At 47.6% G+C, this 20,208-nt stretch overlaps 1 protein-coding gene across 1 annotated transcript; it reads right to left on the bottom strand.

The window, feature by feature from the left end:
• Positions 1–416: 416 nt before the first annotated feature.
• On the bottom strand, positions 417–19,367 carry NEMP1 (nuclear envelope integral membrane protein 1). Its single transcript, XM_056849465.1, has 9 exons — positions 19,283–19,367; positions 15,339–15,454; positions 13,094–13,313; positions 11,355–11,427; positions 8,616–8,709; positions 7,810–7,924; positions 4,573–4,798; positions 1,864–2,037; positions 417–618 (listed from the first exon to the last, which is right to left on the bottom strand). The coding sequence occupies exons 1-9, from the start codon at positions 19,365–19,367 to the stop codon at positions 417–419; spliced, it is 1,305 nt and encodes a 434-aa protein (XP_056705443.1).
• Between the last annotated feature and the right edge of the window lie 841 nt (positions 19,368–20,208).

Here is a 20,208-nt window from a genome sequence, read left to right as displayed (position 1 = left end):
CCTGGAAATCAGACTCTTTCCTTTTCAACCCTTCCTTCCCTCAGCAGCAGCCGTCTCAAGGTGAGATTTCCTCATTAGCGGTTTCAACCCCACCTCTGCTGCACCCGTTTTTCAGCCTCGTTCACAAAGGCCAACCCTGGGCTCTGGCCGATTGGCAGTCCGCGTGGTACTTTGGTTCAGGACGCTCAGGCATACGCCAAGCATGGTACAGCCCACCTTTGGTTCTTTGTCTGGAATGGACGGCAGTGCTTTAATGGTCTGTAGGTACCCACCACCTTCCTAGGTTGCAGCATCTGCCAAGGATGCATGCCTCATAGAGCAACCAGACACAGTAGGCTTTGTATAGGGGTGCTTGTTGTGGCGGAGGGCAGCAAAGCCTCCATTCTTACCCCCACGTCAGCAGGGGGCATCGCCAGTCAATCCATCTGCAGGAATGCCAAGTGGTTCTGGGGAAGGGAGGTGTCCATGCCATTGTCCCCATCAAAGCTGTCATCGTCCATCCCTTCCTCTTCGAAGAGCTGGTCTTCCAGGAAAGAACCTCCCAGCCCGTATTCCTGTTCGTGGACGGAGACCTCGTTCGGGGTAAGATGCGAGGAACCTTCCACAAAGTCAGCAAACCTGGAGGTAAACAGACAGCACACATGAAGCTGCCTTATGCTGAATGAGATCCTGGGTCCATTAAAGTCACAGTCTGCTCGGACTGGCAGCGGCTCTCTGGGGTCTCACTGACTTTCCCATTACCTACTTCCCCATTACCTGACTTTTCCATTACCTACTGCCTGGCCCTTTTAACTGGAGATGCTGGGGATTGAACCTGGGACCTTCTGTATGCCAGGCAGATTATCTGCCACTGAGCCACGTCCCTTTCCCTAGTAAGGACACTGCAGCAGCTAGCCAATCCCCAAGTATGATTTAAGTGTTGGGATATCATTAAGCTAAGCACCGTAGTCTGATTAACTATCTGTAAGACCCCAGTCTCTAGAATGTATGGGGGCAGCCAAGTTTGTAATGTGGCAAGTACACTTCACAGATTTTCACGACAGAGAACTCCCCCCCGCCGCCAACTTTTAGGACTCAATCCTATTCCATATCCTTTAACTACCCCAGATCCTAACTCATATTAGGGTTTGTAACTTGGGTATCTTTCTGAAGATTCCCTTGACCAGGGGTCCCCAACCTTTTTGAGCCTGCAGGCACATTTGGAATTCTGACCCAGCATGGTGGGCGCAACAACATAATGGCTGCCGCAAAATGGCAGAGACAAAATGATTGCCATCGCTTAATTTCAGTAATGAAGCAGATCCTTGTATTGTGGTGGCAGCTGCTGCCAAAGCAACATTTTTTTAAAAAAATCTGCACAGCCAATCAAATCTCCAACAATCAGCCAGAAGCCTTGCTGGGCAAAAGCCCTACTTGGCCCCACCCACTTCCCTAAAAACGCTTGGCAGGTGCCATGGCAACCACAGGCAGCACGACCGGGACCTCCTGCCCTAGACTTTATAATTATATAAAGGTAAAGGTCCCCTGTGCAAGCACCGGGTCATTCCTGACCCATGGGGTGACGTCACATCCCGACGTTTCCTAGGCAGACTTTGTTTTACGGGGTGGTTTGCCATTGCCTTCCCCTATCACCTACACTTTACCCCCAGCAAGCTGGGTACCTCGGAATGATGGAAGGCTGAGTCAGCCTTGAGCCGGCTACCTGAAACCAACTTCCGTCGGCATCGAACTCAGGTCATGAGCTGAGTTTGGACTGCGGTACTGCAGCTTACCACTCTACGCCACGGGGCTCATTATACTCATATACCCCCAAAGAAATTCCACAGCACAAGAGAGTTATCTTCTCCCACCCCTAGGCAGTACCTCTTTGGAGACTGGATGCGGGAGACTGCTTTCCAGGCAGAGAATTCCGGGCTGTTGCAGTACTCCCGCAACTCCGCCAGGGCCCTCTGCGTCTCCACCTCCCCCTGCAGGCGGTACTCCTCCTCGGTTAGTAGGCGCGGCGGGCTGGGCTTGTCTGAGGCGGTGCGCACCTTCCTGCTAGGACAGCAAGGGCATTAGTGGCAGCTCCACCTCTCGACGCCCCCGGGTCCTGGCTTCTCGCAAAAGCTCCCGGGCATCCCAGAAGACAGAGCTTGGGGATCAGACCCTTTCGCAGCCGCGCCGGTCTAAGTCACGCTCGAGGGCAGAGAGCCAGTAACGGTGATCGTGGGCCAAGATTCTGTCCAGCCGCTCTTACTTCCGAACTGACTGCCTGGCAACTTTTTTGCACATGTTTGCAACAACCGTCAGAGAAGGGAGTCCACTGGTCCAACTCCCAGTTGGCATATTCTCAAACGTAGGTATCATTTAATCTCCCCCCACACACATACACACAGAGAGACCAAACAGAGGGGTAGCTACAGATTTTGGGCTTAGGGGTACAAGGGAATTTTGGTTTCGCTGCTCAGCTTTCAACCTTGAGGAACCTCAAGTCATCTTTCGGCTCATCTTACTAGTGTAAGAAAGACCCTGCCCTCAGTGCTTCTAAATGATGACAGTCTTGAAAAGCAGAGAGCTCTGTTATGAAGCCTTTGTGGGAGCTGCCTTTGTGGGAGCCACCTAGTGGTGGATTTTGATCTAACAGCTGAAAACCCAGGGGGTTGCGATTAAAGAGGGTGGCCATTTACGCATGAGAGGTTTTGCCTTGGATTTGCCACTCTCTAGATGCACATTTTTTCCCATCCGAATTCTCATAACTCAAAAATAGTCCCCCGTGCAGAGTTCTGAGAATTCATATGGGAAAAATGTTCATCTAGAGAGCAGCAAATCCAAGGCAAAACTTCTCATGCATAAGTGGCTAGTATCCGCTTGCCAACATTCTCCCCTGGAAAAATCCAGAGCAACGCCCACCGGCGACACACCGCAGCTTCCACCACAGGACCACCCAGGGGGGCAAATACACCTCCTGATGCCTTAACCAATACTAATATAAATATATAGATCTAGTCTGGGGCAAGCTCTCTCTGCAAAGGAGTGGCCCGCTTCTGGTTCAGACAAAGGAGGAGGCGTGTGGATTTTGTTCTGTTGGTCTGCGCTGTACCGAGCAAGGTATCAGAGCTCCCTCTCTACCCCTGCACCTGGTTTGCTGCAAAATTCTGCCCCAGCGGATACCACCGCAGGAGCGTTTCCCCTCTTCTCGTTCTGATGGAGACCCAAGACAGGATCCAATTTATGGGAATGTCATGGAATCTCTTTTCAAGGGCTTGCTATTTTATTTTTGAACTCATCTCCCTGGTATTCAAAGATGGTAGGTTTTTTAAAAAAGGGTCTATGGGCATTCATTCCCAGGATCCAGGGACTGCAGGAAGCATGTGTCCAAGTGCTTAGCAAAGTTTCCCCAGCACGCATACCAACCAACAAAATAATTAGTTCCATGGGCTTGTGCAAGTCAGGGATCGTGGGAAAAGTACACCCTTGTTCTCTAATGTGCTAAAAGGGGGGTTTCCCTTCAGTGCAATACGTTAATATTGTATTAAGAGTCCACATGTACAGACCCCGCCTCATTTTTTTACTGTGATCTCGAATGACATTTCCCCCCCACTCCCAAGAAACCCATGGGAAACACCTTGGTCTACTTTCCCCATGATCCCTGCACCATGGGGGCTTACAGAAATGCATGCCTACAGACCTTCAAATAAATCCCCCTCTAATTGGTGTTGCCTCTGTGGACACAGAGGCTGTCTAGTTATTCTATTTCATGAAGATCTGCGAAATTCAACGCAAGGTGACTGAAGCAGAACCCAAGGAGGGACAGAAAAATAGAACACACAACAGAATGGCGCAGCCAGGAGAGACAGAAGAAGAAGAAGAAGAGTTGGTTTTTATATGCCAAATTTCTCTACCACTTAAGGGAGACTCAAACCAGCTCACAATCACCTTCCCTTCCCCTCCCCACAACAGACACCCTGTGAGGTGGGTGGGGCTGAGAGAATGTGACTTGCCCAAGGTCACCCAGCTGGCTTCATGTGGAGGAGTGGGGAAACAAATCCAGTTCACCAGACTAGTCTCCGCCACTCCTGTGGAGGAGCGGGGAATCAAACCCGGTTCTCCAGATCAAAGTCCACCACTCCAAACCACCGTTCTTAACCACTGCACCACTCTGGCTCAGAATTCAATTACCCCTATTGTTCTAACCAGATGGTCTCCAGACAGCCTGAAATTCAGGATCTAGACAGGCCCAAGCAATACAGCTAGGAAATCCTAGTTCTCCCAAACGTTAAGAGAGTAAAGCAACTGATCTCTTGCAATGACAAAGACACAACGGCTCATTATCGTAGACTTATTAACGAGGCTATTATTGGATTGTGCCTTCTAGGACACCATCCATGGTTTTAATAGTTCTGAATGATTACTGGCTGTTGTGTTTTCTTGTTTTAAATGTTTTACTGATACTTATATTGGAAGATATGTTGATTTTATGGTTGTTACCCGCCCTGACCCTGGCTTCGACCGGGGAGGGCGGGCTAGAAATCAAAATAACAAATTAAAAAAATAACAGGACGAGCAATACCCATGCCACCCATCTGTCACCTGTAGACAGCATAGGCCCACATGACCGGGTACTCCAGGTTTTTAGTGCAGATGGCGATGGCGATCAAAGCGACGGCGATCTGCCGGATCTGGATGCCGCAGTATAGCAGCAGCAGCCCCAGCAGCTGAAGGCCCCACGTGAGGAGGTTGATGCTGCGCTCGTTCTCCAAGGGGCCGTGCCTGTAGCAGACGGCGAAGCTGAGACACCCCACGATGACCATGTAGCCTGGAGGGGCGGGGGAAGGATACATGAAGAAGAAGAAGAGTTGTTTTTTATATGCTGACTTTCTCTACCACTTAAGGGAGACCGGCTTACAGTCACCTTCCCTTCCCCTCCGCAGGCTGAGAGAGCTCTAAGACAGCTGTGACTTGCCCAAGGTCACCCAGCTGGCTTCGCATGGAGGAGTGGGGAAACAAATCCAGTTCACCAGATTAGCCTCCGCCGTGGAGGAGTGGGGAATCAAACTCAGTTATCCAGATCAGAGTCCATCGCTCCAAATCACTGCTCTTAACTACTACACCACGCTGGTAAAATAGAAGTAAAAAAGAAGTAGTTAAATCGTGAAACTCCCTGCCCCAGGATGTGCTGATGGCTGCCACCTTGGAAGGCTTTAAGAGGGGAGTGGACACGTTCAGGGAGGAGAGGGGTATTCATGGCTACTAGTTAAAATGGGTATTTGTGGCTACTAGTCAAAATGGATACTGGTCATGATGCATACCTATTCTCTCCAGGATCAGTAGAACATGCCTATTATACTAGGTGCTTTGGAACACAGGCAGGACAATGCTGCTGCAGTCGTCTTGTTTGTGGGCTTCCTAGAGGCACCTGGTTGGCCACTGTGTGAACAGACCACTGGACTTGATGGGCCTTGGTCTGATCCAGCATGGCTTTTCTTATGTTCTTAAAAGGCACGCTATACTCATTTTGAAAACGAGGATGTTTTGCTGGGATCTTAACGATTCCTGCTTCGGAAATGAATGCTGCCAAATAACCAGAGGCCAGACTAGGAAATGGGATTCTTCACTAACAGAGAATTCCTAAGCAAAGTAAAACCCTTCTCAGTCTACTCAAGGAAACAGGCCAAGAAGGGTGTGACGCTGTTTAGGATCGCACTGGTAGGTCAGTGTGCTCATCTGGAACACACCAAATCAGCTGAAGGACAGAAAGACTTTGCCTGGCAGAGAGTGCAGAAGACCCCAAAAGACAAAGCACCGGACATTCTGCACAGAAGACCACTACAAACAGATTAGTTATACCTTTACATTTTCTCTAGTAAAAGTTATCTTTGCTGCTTTTATTGACTTGGGACTGCTTTCAGAAAGTCAATTGTGACTTCTTGAATATCAATGTTAACAATTTTGTAAACTGCTTAAAGCACTTGCGAAGAATGTGGCAAACATATGTTTTAAATAAGCAAATTCAAATAAAGAAAGCACGATTATGTGCAACGTGGAAACTGATGCACAAGCTTCTCCTTTGTTCGTGACGCATGCTTCTACTAACAAAGGTGTGAAGCAAGGGGCTGGGGAAACAGAGGCATCTCCATTGGTGGACAAGGTAAATTGCCCGGAAGGGTATCAAAAGCCTTGAACACCTGAAGCTGCCTTAAACCGAATCAGACCCTTGATCCATCAAGGTCAGTATTGTCTACTCAGACCAGCAGAGGCTCCCCAGGAAGAGGTCTTTCACATCACCTGCTCACCTAGTCCCTTTAACTGGAGATGCCGGGGATTGAACCTGGGTCCTTCTGCATGCCAAGCAGATGCTCTACCACTGAGCCATGGTTCTGCAGAGAAAGTGCACAAGAAGCAGAAGGACCAGCATGCGTGCTATGCATAACACCCACCAGCCAGCCTCCAGCAAAGGGTAGGGAGGCAGATGCTCAGGAATTGTAAGCCTCACCTGGCTTAGTAACCTTGTTCATGTCCCTTTAACTGGAGATGCCGGGGATTGAAGCTGGGACATTCTGCATGCCAAATAGATGCTCTACCACTGAGCCACAGCCCCCTCTGCAATAGTATTATAGTAGTATTTAGCTACTATCAGGATTGTATACCTCAAAGCAGTTCTTAGCACCAGCTATAGCTAGGGTTATTGATCATTCTTCCAGCTTCACTGAGTCCAGCCAGGTCTCAGCAGGCAAGCTGAGAGAAAGAGCAGACCCAGCACTATTGGCAACCACACCTTTGCCTCAGCAGGAGTCGAGGGGATGAAGCGGAGTCAATGAGGTGCATCTGGTTCAGTATCTTCTGCAGCCTGGGGTTTGAATTTATTTACTTCATTTATGCCCTGTCTTTCTCCCCAATGGGGACGCAAAGCGACTTCCATCGCTCTCCCCTGCTGTATCTTCACAACCACCAACCTGTGAGGAAGGGCAGGCCCAGAGTGTGCCACTGGTCCTAAGGTCACCCAGCACATTTCAAGGCAAAGCAAGGATTCAAACCCAGATCCTAGTCTGAAACTCTAACTGCTACGCGACAACGGCACCAGCCACCCTGTCTGATGTAACGCGAGGGAAACAGGAATCAGATGCTCTTGAGAGCCAGACGATAAGAATATCTGGACAGCCCCTTCTGAGATCCCAAACGGGACAGAAGTGAGGTAAGGGTGGTGATGAGGCAAGCAACTTTCCCAGACAGGGAGAGGCTTGGGTGCCCATCAGGCACTTTGCCAAGGGCAGGTACTGTGCCCACTGAAGCCAGGAGGTGGGGCAAGGATTACAACGATTATTAATTCCTGCACACACACACACAAATCAGGATTAAGCCTGATAAGGTTGGGGTTGCGCAACAGGCAACCTCATGCTGGTCATTTAAACCACGGGCTGCGTTCACCCGCCTCAATTATGCCCTTATTTCCTCCATAATCCACCTAAACCCCTTGGTATCGCAAAGAGCCGACAACCCAAATCCCTGTCTGCTTCAGGCCTCCAAATCCTGTTCGAGCAAAAAAACGCTGAGCGCTTAAAACAACAAACGGGGGGGGGGGGGGAAGCAGCCGTACATTCCTAGCGATTAAGACAAACCCGTGCAGCTCAATTAGCCTTAATGAGAACCTCTAGACATTTTTTTAACCTCAAGTTTACCGGAAGCAGAGGGCAAATTCCTGAAGTGAGACATTTTTCGAGGCACAGAGACTGAAGGAAGTGGGGCTCCCTGCGTTCCCTAAACAGGCTCGCTCAGAAATAGGACAGAGGTGTGAGGATCATGCTTCCCCCAAGGTATGCACACACTTACCCAGCAGATACTCCCAGTATAGTTTACAAATCTCTTGCAGGTTCCTGAAGACCAGCTGGATGAGGTAAACTGAAAAAGACCAGCCTCCTACTAGCAAGAGGTACACGGGACTTTTCTAGGACAGAGAAAGAACAAACACACATGAACACATGAAGCTGCCTTATAATGAATCAGACCCTTGGTCCATCAAAGTCAGTACTGTCTACTCAGACCGGCAGGAGCTCTCCAGGGTCTCAGGCAGGGGTCTTTCCCATCTCCTGCTGCCCGGTCTTTTTTAAACTGGAGAAGCTGTGGATTTAACCTGGGACCTTCTGCATGTCAAGCCGATGCTCTACCACTGAGACACAGCCCCTCCCCTAACAATGCCTTAGGACAGTGGTCGGCAAACTCATTAGTCAACAGAGCCAAATATCAACAGTACAACAATTGACATTTCTTTTGAGAGCCAGTATATACCCCCCCCAGATGCCCGACGAAGCAGTTTAACCCCCCCCCGGCCAGGCTTCCCTGGGGACATGCCAGAGGCCGTGGGGGTGGGGGGGCCATTGCACCTGCTTGCAGCTGGAGGGCGGCGCGTAGGGCGGCGGCGCGGACGGGCACTGCGCCCTGTGGGGCGCCGGGGCTGTAGTGGGCCGCCTGGAGCGCCGTCGCCTGGTGCGGGGCGGGCCGGCGGGGGGTGCAGGCCCGGAGCAGCAGCGCCTCCAGCCGCAGGTGCGCCGTTCTGATAAACCAAGGGAATTAAAATGAGAGGTGTTTTTACAGAATGCTCCGATTGATATGAGCGATGGAAGGATGGCGTCACTCACCTTGGGCACCATTCTAGACATGACATAGATGAGGACGAGCAGCGAACTGAGCATGCCGATGCTTATTCCAGCTGAATAGAAAAAGAGCGAGCTCCTAAAAAGAAGACAATTGTTATCCCAGTTGCTGTGGAGGAATCCTATCTGAAGAAGAAGGAGGAAGAGGAAAAGGAGTTGTTGGTTTTTATATGCCCACTTTCTCTACCACTTAAGGAAGACTCAAAGCGTCTATCATGGAGGGCACAAGATGTGTAGTTCCTTAATTATTTTTCCCAGTGACTTAAAAACAAACAAACAGAATGTATTGGGTCATTTATAATCTGTTGCCTGCCCGCCCCAGGGATGTGCATTTGGATATTTCCACTCCAAATAGATATCTAAAAAATACCTTATTAATGTTTTTTGGATATATTCAGGTATCCAGAGTGACATTTGGATTTTCTGTAATACCAGTGATGGGGTCCTGAAAAATTCTGGAAATATTTAGGAGTGTTCAGGGCTGGCATTTTAAGGCTCTTTGTTCTTTTACAGGATTTTACAGGATTTCTGGGAACCAGGAAGGAGTGGGGAGGCAGGCAGGCAATGAAATCAGACGTCAGGATCACTAAAAACGTCTACTCAAGCACCATGATACTCTCACAGCTCTCCATAGCTCTTTGAGCATAAAAAGCAGGACTGCAGCTTGATTCCATTTCAGGGAGGAGGAAGAAGAGGTAGTTTTTATATGCCAAATTTCTCTACCACTTATGGAAGACTCAAACTGGTTTACAATCACCTTCCCTTCCCCACAACAGACACCCTGTGAGGTAGGTGGGGCTGAGAGAGTGTGACTAGTCCGAGGTCACCCAGCTGGCTTCATGTATAGGAGTGGGGAAACAAATCCAGTTAACCAGATTAGCCTCCACTGCTCATGTGCAGGAGCAGGGAATCAAATCTGGTTCTCCAGATCAGAGCCCACCGTTCTTAACCACTACACCACACTGGCTCTCAAAAGATGGTTGGGAGCATTAAGCCTCATACATACACCAGAAGATTTGGGAAGGGCGGCTGTGTACAACAGATAAGCAAGGTTCTAGAGGTCTGCACATTCTAGACCTTTGTGGAATTTGTGATTGCCACTAACCCTGCTGTGCTGTGGCAGAGAATGCTCCTGCATGCCTACCGGATATCAACCAAGGGGACAGCAAGACTAAGGATGCGATCCTTAGGACGCTCACTAGGGAGAAAGCCCTGTCGAATTCAATGGGACCCACTTCTGAGTATACATACTGAGGACTGCACTGTAAGCCTCACCCAGGAGGGAAAAAGTCACATTGGCTGGAAGAAAAATGCTAACAGGAAGCCAGTGGTCTGGGCAACACAGCCACTTCCCCATATTAAGTCATAGGAGGCAATGTCCGCTTGGACTGACTAGTGTTTTCTGTGTGTTTCTGCCTGGGTGCGGTGCAGCAGGAAGAGGTTTCCAGCCTATTCACTAGGCGACTAGAACACACTCCCGTCAGGGCACACAAGGCAGAGGAGTCTAGCGGAACTCAATGGCGCAGCCCGGCAAGAAGGAACAGCCTCACCACTGCCCCTCCTCCCAACAGGGAGGTGTCTTGTCTCTGATGCTGCCCTGAGATTCGGAGACAAGATGACTTCTCAAAATGCCTGGATGCCTCTGAAGTCCGCTGTGGGGTCAGCGTGAGTAGCTCCTAGTCCTCTGCTTTGAACACATGAATCTGCCTTATACTGAACCAGACTCCAGGTCCATCATAGTCAGGATTGTCTACTCAGACCGGCAGCGGCTCTCCAGGGTCTCTGGCAGAGGTCTTTCACATCACCTACTTGCCTGGTCCCTTTAACTGGAGATGCCGGGGATTGAACCTGGGACCTTCTGCAGGCCAAGCAGATGCTCTACCACTGAGTAACAGACCCTGGGCCAGGCACCCACCAGATGCAAAGAAGAGATCACCACTGGGGATCTTCTGCAAGCACATGCGCACACCCCTGAATGTCCTAAGCACATTGTTACCTTGTTAACCAAGGTACCAGGCAGAGCAGGAAGGAAGAAAAACTTATGCCACAAGCTTGGTTTCATTTCCAAAAGGTAGTCTTTAAGGCCCAGTTCAGATGTAGTCTTTTTTTTTTTTTGCAGGCCCCTGCACATATGTTTCCAAAGGAAAATACAGGAAAACCAGCAACAGGTAGGTATGACTTACCAAGCTGGAGTCAAAATTATAAGAGTCTGCCAGAAAGTCAGATTCATGTTAGCATTTGGGGAGGGGCTGTGGCTCAGTGGCAGAACATCTGCTTGATACGCAGAAGGTCCCAGGTTCAATCCCTGGGATCTCCAGTTAAAGGAACCAGGCAAGTAGGTGATGTGAAAGACCTCTGACTGAGACCCTGAAGAGCCGCTGCCTGTCTGAGAAGACAATACCAACTTCGATGGACCAAGGGTCTGATTCAGTATAAGGCAGCTTCATATGTTCATTTACAACAACCATTATTAAGGTACAGATGAACAGACATATTTATTCTTATATTGCTGGGGAGGCATGATTTTTTCCTTAATGATTAAGGAATGGTCATGTTCCCTCCCCCAACCAGCAGTATAAGAATCTAGCCAGGATAACAAAAATCAATTACCTTTGATATAAACGGAGCAAATGACAACTATTGAGCCTTTTGTGGAGGGACAGCAGAGGTCACTGCTTACACCTAAGCGCAACCAAGCCCGTTTCTACCCATTAAAATGCTCACCTGCTCATCAAGTCACCACAGAAGAACAGCAGGAGGCCCAGAAACGAAACCAGGAAGAGCTTGGGATCAAATGCTGAAAGAAACAAAATGTTTCCACATCAAGCAAGCGTGCATGGCTGGCCTGCCAGCTCCCAGACCAGTTGGATTAACAGGTGTCAGGGGTTACATCCATGTCTCATAAGGCTTCACCGAGGGGGGGGGGAAAGCCATGTGGGGCAAATGATGCTTGCTCACATACTTATAAATGACAGCCATATATAGTACCAGCCAGAATGGCCCTGATTCCAAAAAAACAGCACTACAAGCTTACATACATCCACTTAACACACGGTGAACAGGGGAACTGCATCCTAAGCTATCAGAAGTAGATTTGAGTCTACGTAGCCGCAATGAAATGGCTTTCCTTTCCTTACAGTGGTCATTTTTCACACAACAGCAGTCATTTTTCATTCTTCACACAATGTATAGTTAAATTGTGGAACACCCTGCCCCAGGATGTGCTGATGGCTGCCAACTTGGAAGGCTTTAAGAGGGGAATGCACATGTTCATGAAGGAGAGGGCTATCCATGGCTACTAGTAAAAATGGCTAGTAGTCATGATGCATTCCTATTCTCTCCAGGATCAGAGGTGCATGCCTATCATATTAGGTGCTTTGGAACACAGGCAGGACAATGTTGCTGCAGTTGTCTTGTTTGTGGGCTTCCTAGAGGCACCTGGTTGGCCACTGTGCTGGACTTGATGGACCTTGGTCTGATCAAGCATGGCCTTTCTTATGTTCTTACTTTCTCCATCCACGTACATACCAACTGAACAACCTAGATTGCAAGCAAGGCCAATTCAGTCTTTATACTTGGGTACAAAACATACATGGCAGCACATCAAACTGTGACTGTTACACGTATCATGTAAATGACTTTGTTTCCCCAAGATAAATACAGAATCCACACACAGGCCAGTCACAATGAGTGGATGCCGCCTCTGTGCAGAAGATAAAAGCATGAATCAGCTATTATTTGTACTTGCACACTAGGTAATACAACAATGCACTTTCAATAGTCTTTCAGTGGGGAAGTATTGGGCATATGTTTTGCAACAGACGAAAACTGTGCCCCTGTAGGTTTTTTCAGTAGAAGTGGAAAAACTGGGCAGGTTCCCCCAAGATGGTAAGACCACAAATACTTACACAGATTTACAGCTCTTATCCATGCCAACTTCAGATTCTGTATTTGAAATGTTCAACAGACCAAACACTAATTCACTGCAAGGCCTATTATTTGGCCCACATAAACCTTGAACATCTTGGTATTTGCTCCCTGGCACTTTTAAAAGACAGCTAAAATCAGTGCTGGATACCAGAAGCCATTTTAGTTACGGTGCTAAGTGAGCAAAAATAGTTCTGGACTGATTCTATGACCTTAGGTAGAGGGAGGGCACCTTGGCCATTTTCAGGGACACAGGGAGTGTGTGGGGGAGGTAGCTTGGAATTTCCTGCATTGGGTGGGGGGGTTGGACTAGATGACCCTGGTGGTCCCTTCCAACTCTATGATTCTACAAGTCATCTTTGTTACATTCCTGGCTCTAGCATCTCCGCTGGATTTTAACACAGTCAGAATGCCTGAAAACTGCAGGTCCCAGAATCTGGAAGCAATCAATTTAATATACTACTGCTACAGGCAGTAGGTAGAATTCTACACAACCTCCCCACCAAGCCAGCAAGTTAAAGTAGAACAGGACATACCGCGAGCAATGACGATGCTGTAATTGGTGTTTTGTTCAAGAAGGTCAACTTTCAAGCAGGTTTTACTACTGTACAGCCCTATGCTAATGTAGGTGTCGTTGAGCTTCTCTTTGAAGAAGGAGCCAATGTAATTCCACACGTTAAACTCCTCCAGTTCTTTGAGCTTCTCCTCGTTTTCAACTTGGGTGATGCGGATCATCTTGGTGCTGTTTATTCGGATCTGCGAGACAGAGAAGGACATGCGAGATTCAGTTCAAAAATCCTTGAACGCTCATCAGACAAAGAGTATTTGAACTGGCCAGCACAAAACTTGGGTACATTTAGGAAGTGCTCAGCTGAAAAGACAGTAGAAGACTCCAGAGGAAAGCACTGAAGATTATAAAATGGAGCTTTAGGAAACACAGCATGTTAAGTGAAGGTTGAAAAAGGCAGGAATGTTTCTTCTTGAAAAAGCAGGTGGCTAAAGGATGATGTAATAACAGAATTCCTGAAGAGCCAAGCAAATCTGTTGCATCTTAAACATTAGCAGATTTATTGTGGCATACATCTTTATGGACTAACACTTACTTCCTCATTTGTATGTAGCTTGCCCTCAATGGGTCAGCATCTGCCAACTGAGGATACTGAGGAGGGGTTCAGCGGTAGAGCATCTGCTTGGCATGCAGAAGGTCCCAGGTTCAATCCCAGGCATCTCCAGTTAAAGGGACTAGACAAGCAGGTGATGTGAAAGACCCCTGCCTGAGACCCTGGAGAGCCACTGCTGGTCTGAGTAGACAATACTGACTTTGATGGACCAAGGGTCTGATTCAGTATAAGGCAGTTTCATGTGTTCATGATATATTTCATGCCTCTGGTAAAGTGGGCTCTAGTCTAGACCACAAAAACTGAAGCCACAATAAATCTATTAGTGTTTAAGCTGCCACAAGATGCCTCTTTTTTTATGGCATAACTGTTTATAAAGAGAAAGCTCAAACATCCAACAAGAGTTTTGAAAGATAAAGATGAAATATGAGGGCCACAGGCTCAAGTCCACTATTAGAACATCCTGTCTCTCAGCGTACAAACAACTGGGCAGGAGATCCAGCCCCAAAGAGAGTGAGTCTGAAGTCGGCTAATGGACCTTAATGACCATCGAGCAAGTTGCATACCTGTACAACCATGCAGGCATAATAACCTAAGATGGTCTATCCTTGTTCCTGCTTTACAGACTTAACCCCTTTCCTAACAAGACCCAGCACAGAATTTGCCTTTTTCTACTACAGCTGCACACCGAGCTGACTTATTTTGAGAAATCCACTGCTACCCCAAAGTCTCTTTCCTGGACAGTCACCACCACTTCAGACATCTGTACACATGGGTGTACCTTTACTCTTATTTATAATGAACATCCTTTGCTGTGTTGTTGCCCGCTGGACCCTGCTAAGAGAGATCCTCTTGGAGCTCTTCACAATCTGGTGTGGGGTTTTCACCATCGTGAAAAATTTGGCGTCAATTGCAAACAGGGCCACATCACCACTTGTCCCCAGTTCCAGGTAATATATTAAATAGCACTAGTCCGAACGTGGACCCCACTGTTCACTTTCCCTCAGCATGAGAACTGTCCATTTACTTCCACCCACTACTTCCTACTATTTAACCAGTAGCCTATTCAAAAAGCTCCCCACACTTTCCCCCAATTGCTGAGTCTAATTATCCAAGAGTGTATTTGAATGGACTTTTGGCAAAAGCTTTTGGAAGCACATAGTGTCTACTGGCTTACTTTTATCTACATGCTTATTAATACTTGCCAAGTCCAAAAGGTTGGAGAGGTAGAACTTCCCTTTGAGGAAAGGGAAGGTCGGACCAGAACCAAAGGGTTGAAATTAAATCAAAAGAGTTTCCGTCTAGACATTAGGAAGAATTTTCTAACAGAGCGGTTCCTCAGTGGAACAGGCTTCCTCGGGAGGTGGTAAGCTCTCCTTCCCTGGAGGTTTTTAAGAAGAGGTTAGATGGTCATCTGTCAGCAATGCTGATTCTGTGACCTTAGGCAGATGAGAGGGAGGGCATCTTGGCCATCTTCTGGTCACTAGGGGTGTGGAGGGGGGAGGTAGTTGTGAAGTTCCTGCATTGTGCAGGGGGTTGGACTTGATGGCCCTGGTGGTCCCTTCCAACTCTATGATTCTATGAAAAGCCATGCAGGTTCTGTCTTGTTACTCTTTGTTCAACCATTGAACCATCAGGACATCACTGTCACCCTGATTCTTACCTGAATTCTGGTCCATATGTCGTGCCATTTGGGGATCACGGTGTTTGCGTAGCAAAACTGCTCAGGGGAGTTCTTTGTGCACATGCGGTGATCTTTAAGTTGAGTTACTTGCCCGTCTTCAGGGTTCAAGCAAAAAAAAATACATTGGATAAATTGGCAAGATTTTCGTATGAACATAAATCAGATTTGTTCCTCATGGAGCAAATAACTAGGCTGATTATACAAGTTGAGGGCCAAAATTAGCGTGGTCACTAAGCTGCAGAATGCCCATTCAGCCTACAGCAGGCGAAGCACAGAAATGATACACTAACTGCTCCATTTCAGAGAGAAATACAGAGGTGAGAGAACCAAAAGCCTGAACCACCACCATTTTTCTTTGCACCACCTATAATATGCTATGGTACTTACCTGCAACGTGCAATTTACAGCAACTATTAACAGCAGTCCAGTTTAAACTTCCATCTAAACACATGTGGATTTAGAAGAGATCCTTAAAGTTTGGGCGGTTTTACGTATCTGAGCCTGGCTGTCATTAGTTAGAAAACAGTCACTCTATCAGTCTCTGGCACAGATGGCTGTATTAAACAAAAGACCAGCAACAATGACTGCCAGCCTCCGAAGTGTCACCCACACTCAATATAAGCATAACACAAACTTCAGATGTAGCATGTCTGACAAATGTTTTGAGGGATACAAAAAAGAGAAAGGTATGCTGGGCATTTCTAGCAGTGCGCCATGCGACAAAATGTTTGCAAACAAAACATGGTTCAGCAATCCAGCAGCTCTTAAGGAAAACTGGCGACAGGGATAACAAAGAAAACAAACTATCTCAGCCAAGTCATGTATGACCTAATTTTAAGGCTGTTTTGTGCCAGAAAATAATTCATAAAGGTATGCACCCCAGTTGCTGTTGCAACCCATCCCAAAGAACCAGACTACCCCACAGTGGCCTTTCTCAGCCCAGGGTAGCTTTGCAGTCTGCCTCACCATGCCAGGTGGTAAGGAGCATTTTGCCCCACATATGAAACACATGACCAAGTTATCATTTGTATAGGCTTTCCACCTGGGCTACACAGTGGTTAACAGAAGATTTAGAGATAAGCCAGATGGTCCGGGTTGGGGTGAGGTCAGCATAATCCTTCAAGTCAAAGAGAACTAAAGAAAATAAGTAAACAAAGTGGTGCGAGGAACAAGTTGCATAATTTACAACACAATGTTAGGCATCCTCAATCAGAATTAAGGACCAATTAGTTCAACAGATTTTTTTCTTAAGCATGTCCATGCAGAATTACATCTTATTAAAGAAAGGCTGACTTTAAATCTAGAAATCAAGTAGATCAAAAAACATTTTTATAAGAATAATCATGAAATAATATAGGAATAATTTAGTATGGCCTGACTTGAGATCTTTGGTAAAATGAGTTGACCACTACAGGAAAGAATTACAACTTTAAGCCATGAACATTGAAAACATATGAATGTATTATGATTTCTCAAGTACCACCAAAGTACATAGCACCCCATCATAAAATAAGGAAGAAAACCAGATCCTTGCCCCAGGGTTCATAAAATCCAATGGCCAAGCCAAGCAATATCCATTACAAAAACTAAATAATATCATTTAAAATAGCTACAGAGAAGCCCGTACAATGCTTAGGCCACAGGAATTAGGGTTGCCAAGTTCAGCTTGGGAAATCCCTGGAGTTTAGGAGGAGAAAGGAGCTCAGCGAGAATATAATGCCATAGTATCCACCCTACAAAGCTGCTGCTTTCTCCAGGGGAACTGATCTCCACTGTCTGGAGATCAGTTGCAGTAGAAAAGAATGAGTCCAGTGGCACCTTAAAGACTAACAAAATTTCTGGCAGGGTATGAGCTTTCGTGAGTCACAGCTCACTTTTTCAGAACACAACACATAGTTAAATTCTGGAATTCCCTGCCCCAAGATGTGGCAGTGGCTGCCAACTTAGAAGGCTTTAAGAGGGGAGTGGACATGTTCATGGAGGAGAGGGCTATCCATGGCTACTAGTAAAAATGGATACTAGTCATGATGCATTCCTATTCTCTCCAGGATCAGAGGAGCATGCTGAATATATTAGGTGCTGTGGAACACAGGCAGGTTAACGCTGCTGCAGTCATCTTGCTTGTGGGCTTCCTAGAGGCACCTGGTTGGCCACTGTGTGAACTGTTGGACTCAATGGGCCTTAGTCTGATCCAGCATTGCCTTTCTTATGTTCTTAACAGTGGAAATCAGTTGTAATTCTGGGAAGGCCCCAAATGGAAGGTGGCAATCCTAATGGGAACAGAGATGATTTAACCCATCTCATCCTAATTTCCAAATCTACACCCCATATTGTGTGTGTGTTAAGTGCCATCAAGTCACTTCCAACTCACAGTTGAATCAAAGTCCTCCAAAATGTCCTATCTTTGACAGCCTTGCTCAGGTCTTGCAAACGGAGGGCCGCGGCTTCCTTTATAGAGTCAACCCATCTCTTGTTGGGTCTTCCTCTTTCCCTGCTGCCCTCAACTTTTCCTAGCATGACTTTTCCAGTGACTCTTGTCTTCTCATAATGTGAAGAAAGTATGATAGCCACACTGTGGTATAGTGTTAAGAGCGGTGGACTCTGATCTGGAGAACTGCATTTGTTTCCCCACTCCAACTCATGAAGCCAGCTGGGTGACCTTGGGCTAGTCACAGCTCTCTCAGCCTCACCTACCTCACGGGGTGTCTGTGGTGGGGAAGGTGATCGTAAGCCGGTTTGAGTCTCCCTTAAGTAGTACAGAAAGTCGGCATATAAAAACCAACTCTTCTTCTTCTTTAGCTTCTAGGGTCAGCTCAGGCTTGAATTGATCTACAACCCACTGATTTGTTCCGACCCCGTATTATTTGCCCATGTGTGTGTGTTAAGTGCCGTCAAGTCGCTTCCGACTCATGGCGACCCTATGAATGAAAGTCCTCCAAAATGTCCTATCTTTGACAGCCTTGTTCAGATCTTGCAAATTGAAGGCTGTGGCTTCCTTTATGGAGTCAATCCATCTCTTGTTGGGTCTTCCTCTTTTCCTGCTGCCCTCAACTTTTCCTAGCATGACTGTCTTTTCCAGTGACTCTTGTCGTCTCATGACGTGACCAAAAGATGACAGCCTCAGTTTAGTCATTTTAGCTTCAAGGGTCAGTTCAGGCCTGATTTGATCTAGAACCCACTGATTTGTTTTTTTGGCAATCCACGGAATATGCAACACTCTCCTCCAACACCACATTTCAAAGGAATCTATTTTCTTCCTATCCGCTTTCTTCACTGTCCAGCTTTCACACCCATACATAGTAAAAGGGAATACGATGGCATGAATTAATCTAGTCTTGGTGGCCAGTGACACATCCTTACACTTCAAAATCTTTTCTAGCTCCTTCATGGCTGCCCTTCCCGGTCTCAATCTCCTTCTAATTTCTTGGCTGCAGTCTCCCTTTTGGTTGATGGTGGAGCCGAGGAATAGAAAGTCTTGAACAATTTCAATTTCCCCATTGTCAACCTTAAAGTTGTGTAATCCTCCTGTAGTCATTACTTTTGTTTTCTGGATGTTCAGCTGGAGTCCTGCTTTGGCACTTCCTCTTTTAACTTTCAGCAGTAGCCGTTTCAAATCTTCACTATTTTCTGCCAATAATGTAGTGTCATCAGCATATCTCAAATTATTAATGTTCCTCCCTCCAATTTTCACCCCACCTTCATCTAAATCTAATCCAGCTTATTTGCCCATAAGGGCCCTTTAGCTCAAAAAAAACAACAACCACCCTGATGTGACTTTACAAAGAGCGCACTCTGTCACGTGTTAACGTCTTCACACGTGCAACCCGCTGTCCTAAGGCGCAGGAGCCACTGAGAAGCCGGCCTCCGCCGCTCATCACCAAGACCCCGCCCTAGGGGTCCTCCTGCCCGCCTTCCGGACGTACCTGCGTCCCAAAGCAGCACCAAAACAACGGCGGCCTCCAGCAGGAGACGACACCGCCGCGAGTCGGGCTTCATCCCTCCCGCCATGGCCGCTCCTTCACCCGCCGCCCATCCTATACCAGGGCTTTGCGGCGCGGTCGCCCTCCGAGCCAATCAGAAACTCGGGCACGCAAAAAACGCCCGCCCACTTCGCCCGAGTCATAGGAACAGTAGCCAATGGAGGGCCGCTCCCGGGAGAGGGGGCGGGAGTAACACCGCCGAGCCCCCGTCGGGCCAACGGACATTTTGAGTGATCCGTCGACGAGCCTATCACAAGAGACGTCCTCTGTGAAGTAAACGCCTCGCGGCGGACGACGGCGTTTCGTTTTCGCGCGTTGCTCCAAACAGCCCGCCCACGGTTAGTCCCGCCTCCTCGTCTTTCCCATAGGCGTGAACTCCAGCCGATGGGGGAGCCAGGATAACAAGGCCCGTTTTTGACGAAGCAACGGTATCGTAGCAACCAACGGCTCACGTGCTTGGGTCGAGGCTGCTTCCCGGTCCACGGAAACGCAGCGTGGTCCCTTAGCAACCGTCGAATTCACCTCCTAGCAACGTGTTGAGTGACAGCCCCGCACTTCACGCAGCAGCATCCATTCTCCATAGCGCGGTCCCTTAGCAACCGTCGAATTCACCTCCTAGCAACTTGTTGAGTGACAGCCCCGCACTTCTCGCAGCAGCATCCATTCTCCATAGCAACCACTGCGGGGCTCCTTGGTTCCAGTTCTATGTTGCAGGAAGCAAGAGCGTTTTGGGGGGCTGAAGAATCCAGTTCTTCAGTTTCCCACTTTGCATTAATTTTATCTAAGAGGGGATTTTTTTTTTTTTTAGGACAAGCATGGTCAAGGGATCATGACATGCAGAAAATACAGAATGAAATGTAATTATATAA

This window comes from Euleptes europaea, chromosome 1, assembly GCF_029931775.1.
Source record: "Euleptes europaea isolate rEulEur1 chromosome 1, rEulEur1.hap1, whole genome shotgun sequence".
Classification (NCBI taxonomy): domain Eukaryota; kingdom Metazoa; phylum Chordata; class Lepidosauria; order Squamata; family Sphaerodactylidae; genus Euleptes; species Euleptes europaea.
Note: the sequence above shows the minus strand (reverse complement) of the source record. Positions and strands in the feature narration are given on the sequence as shown.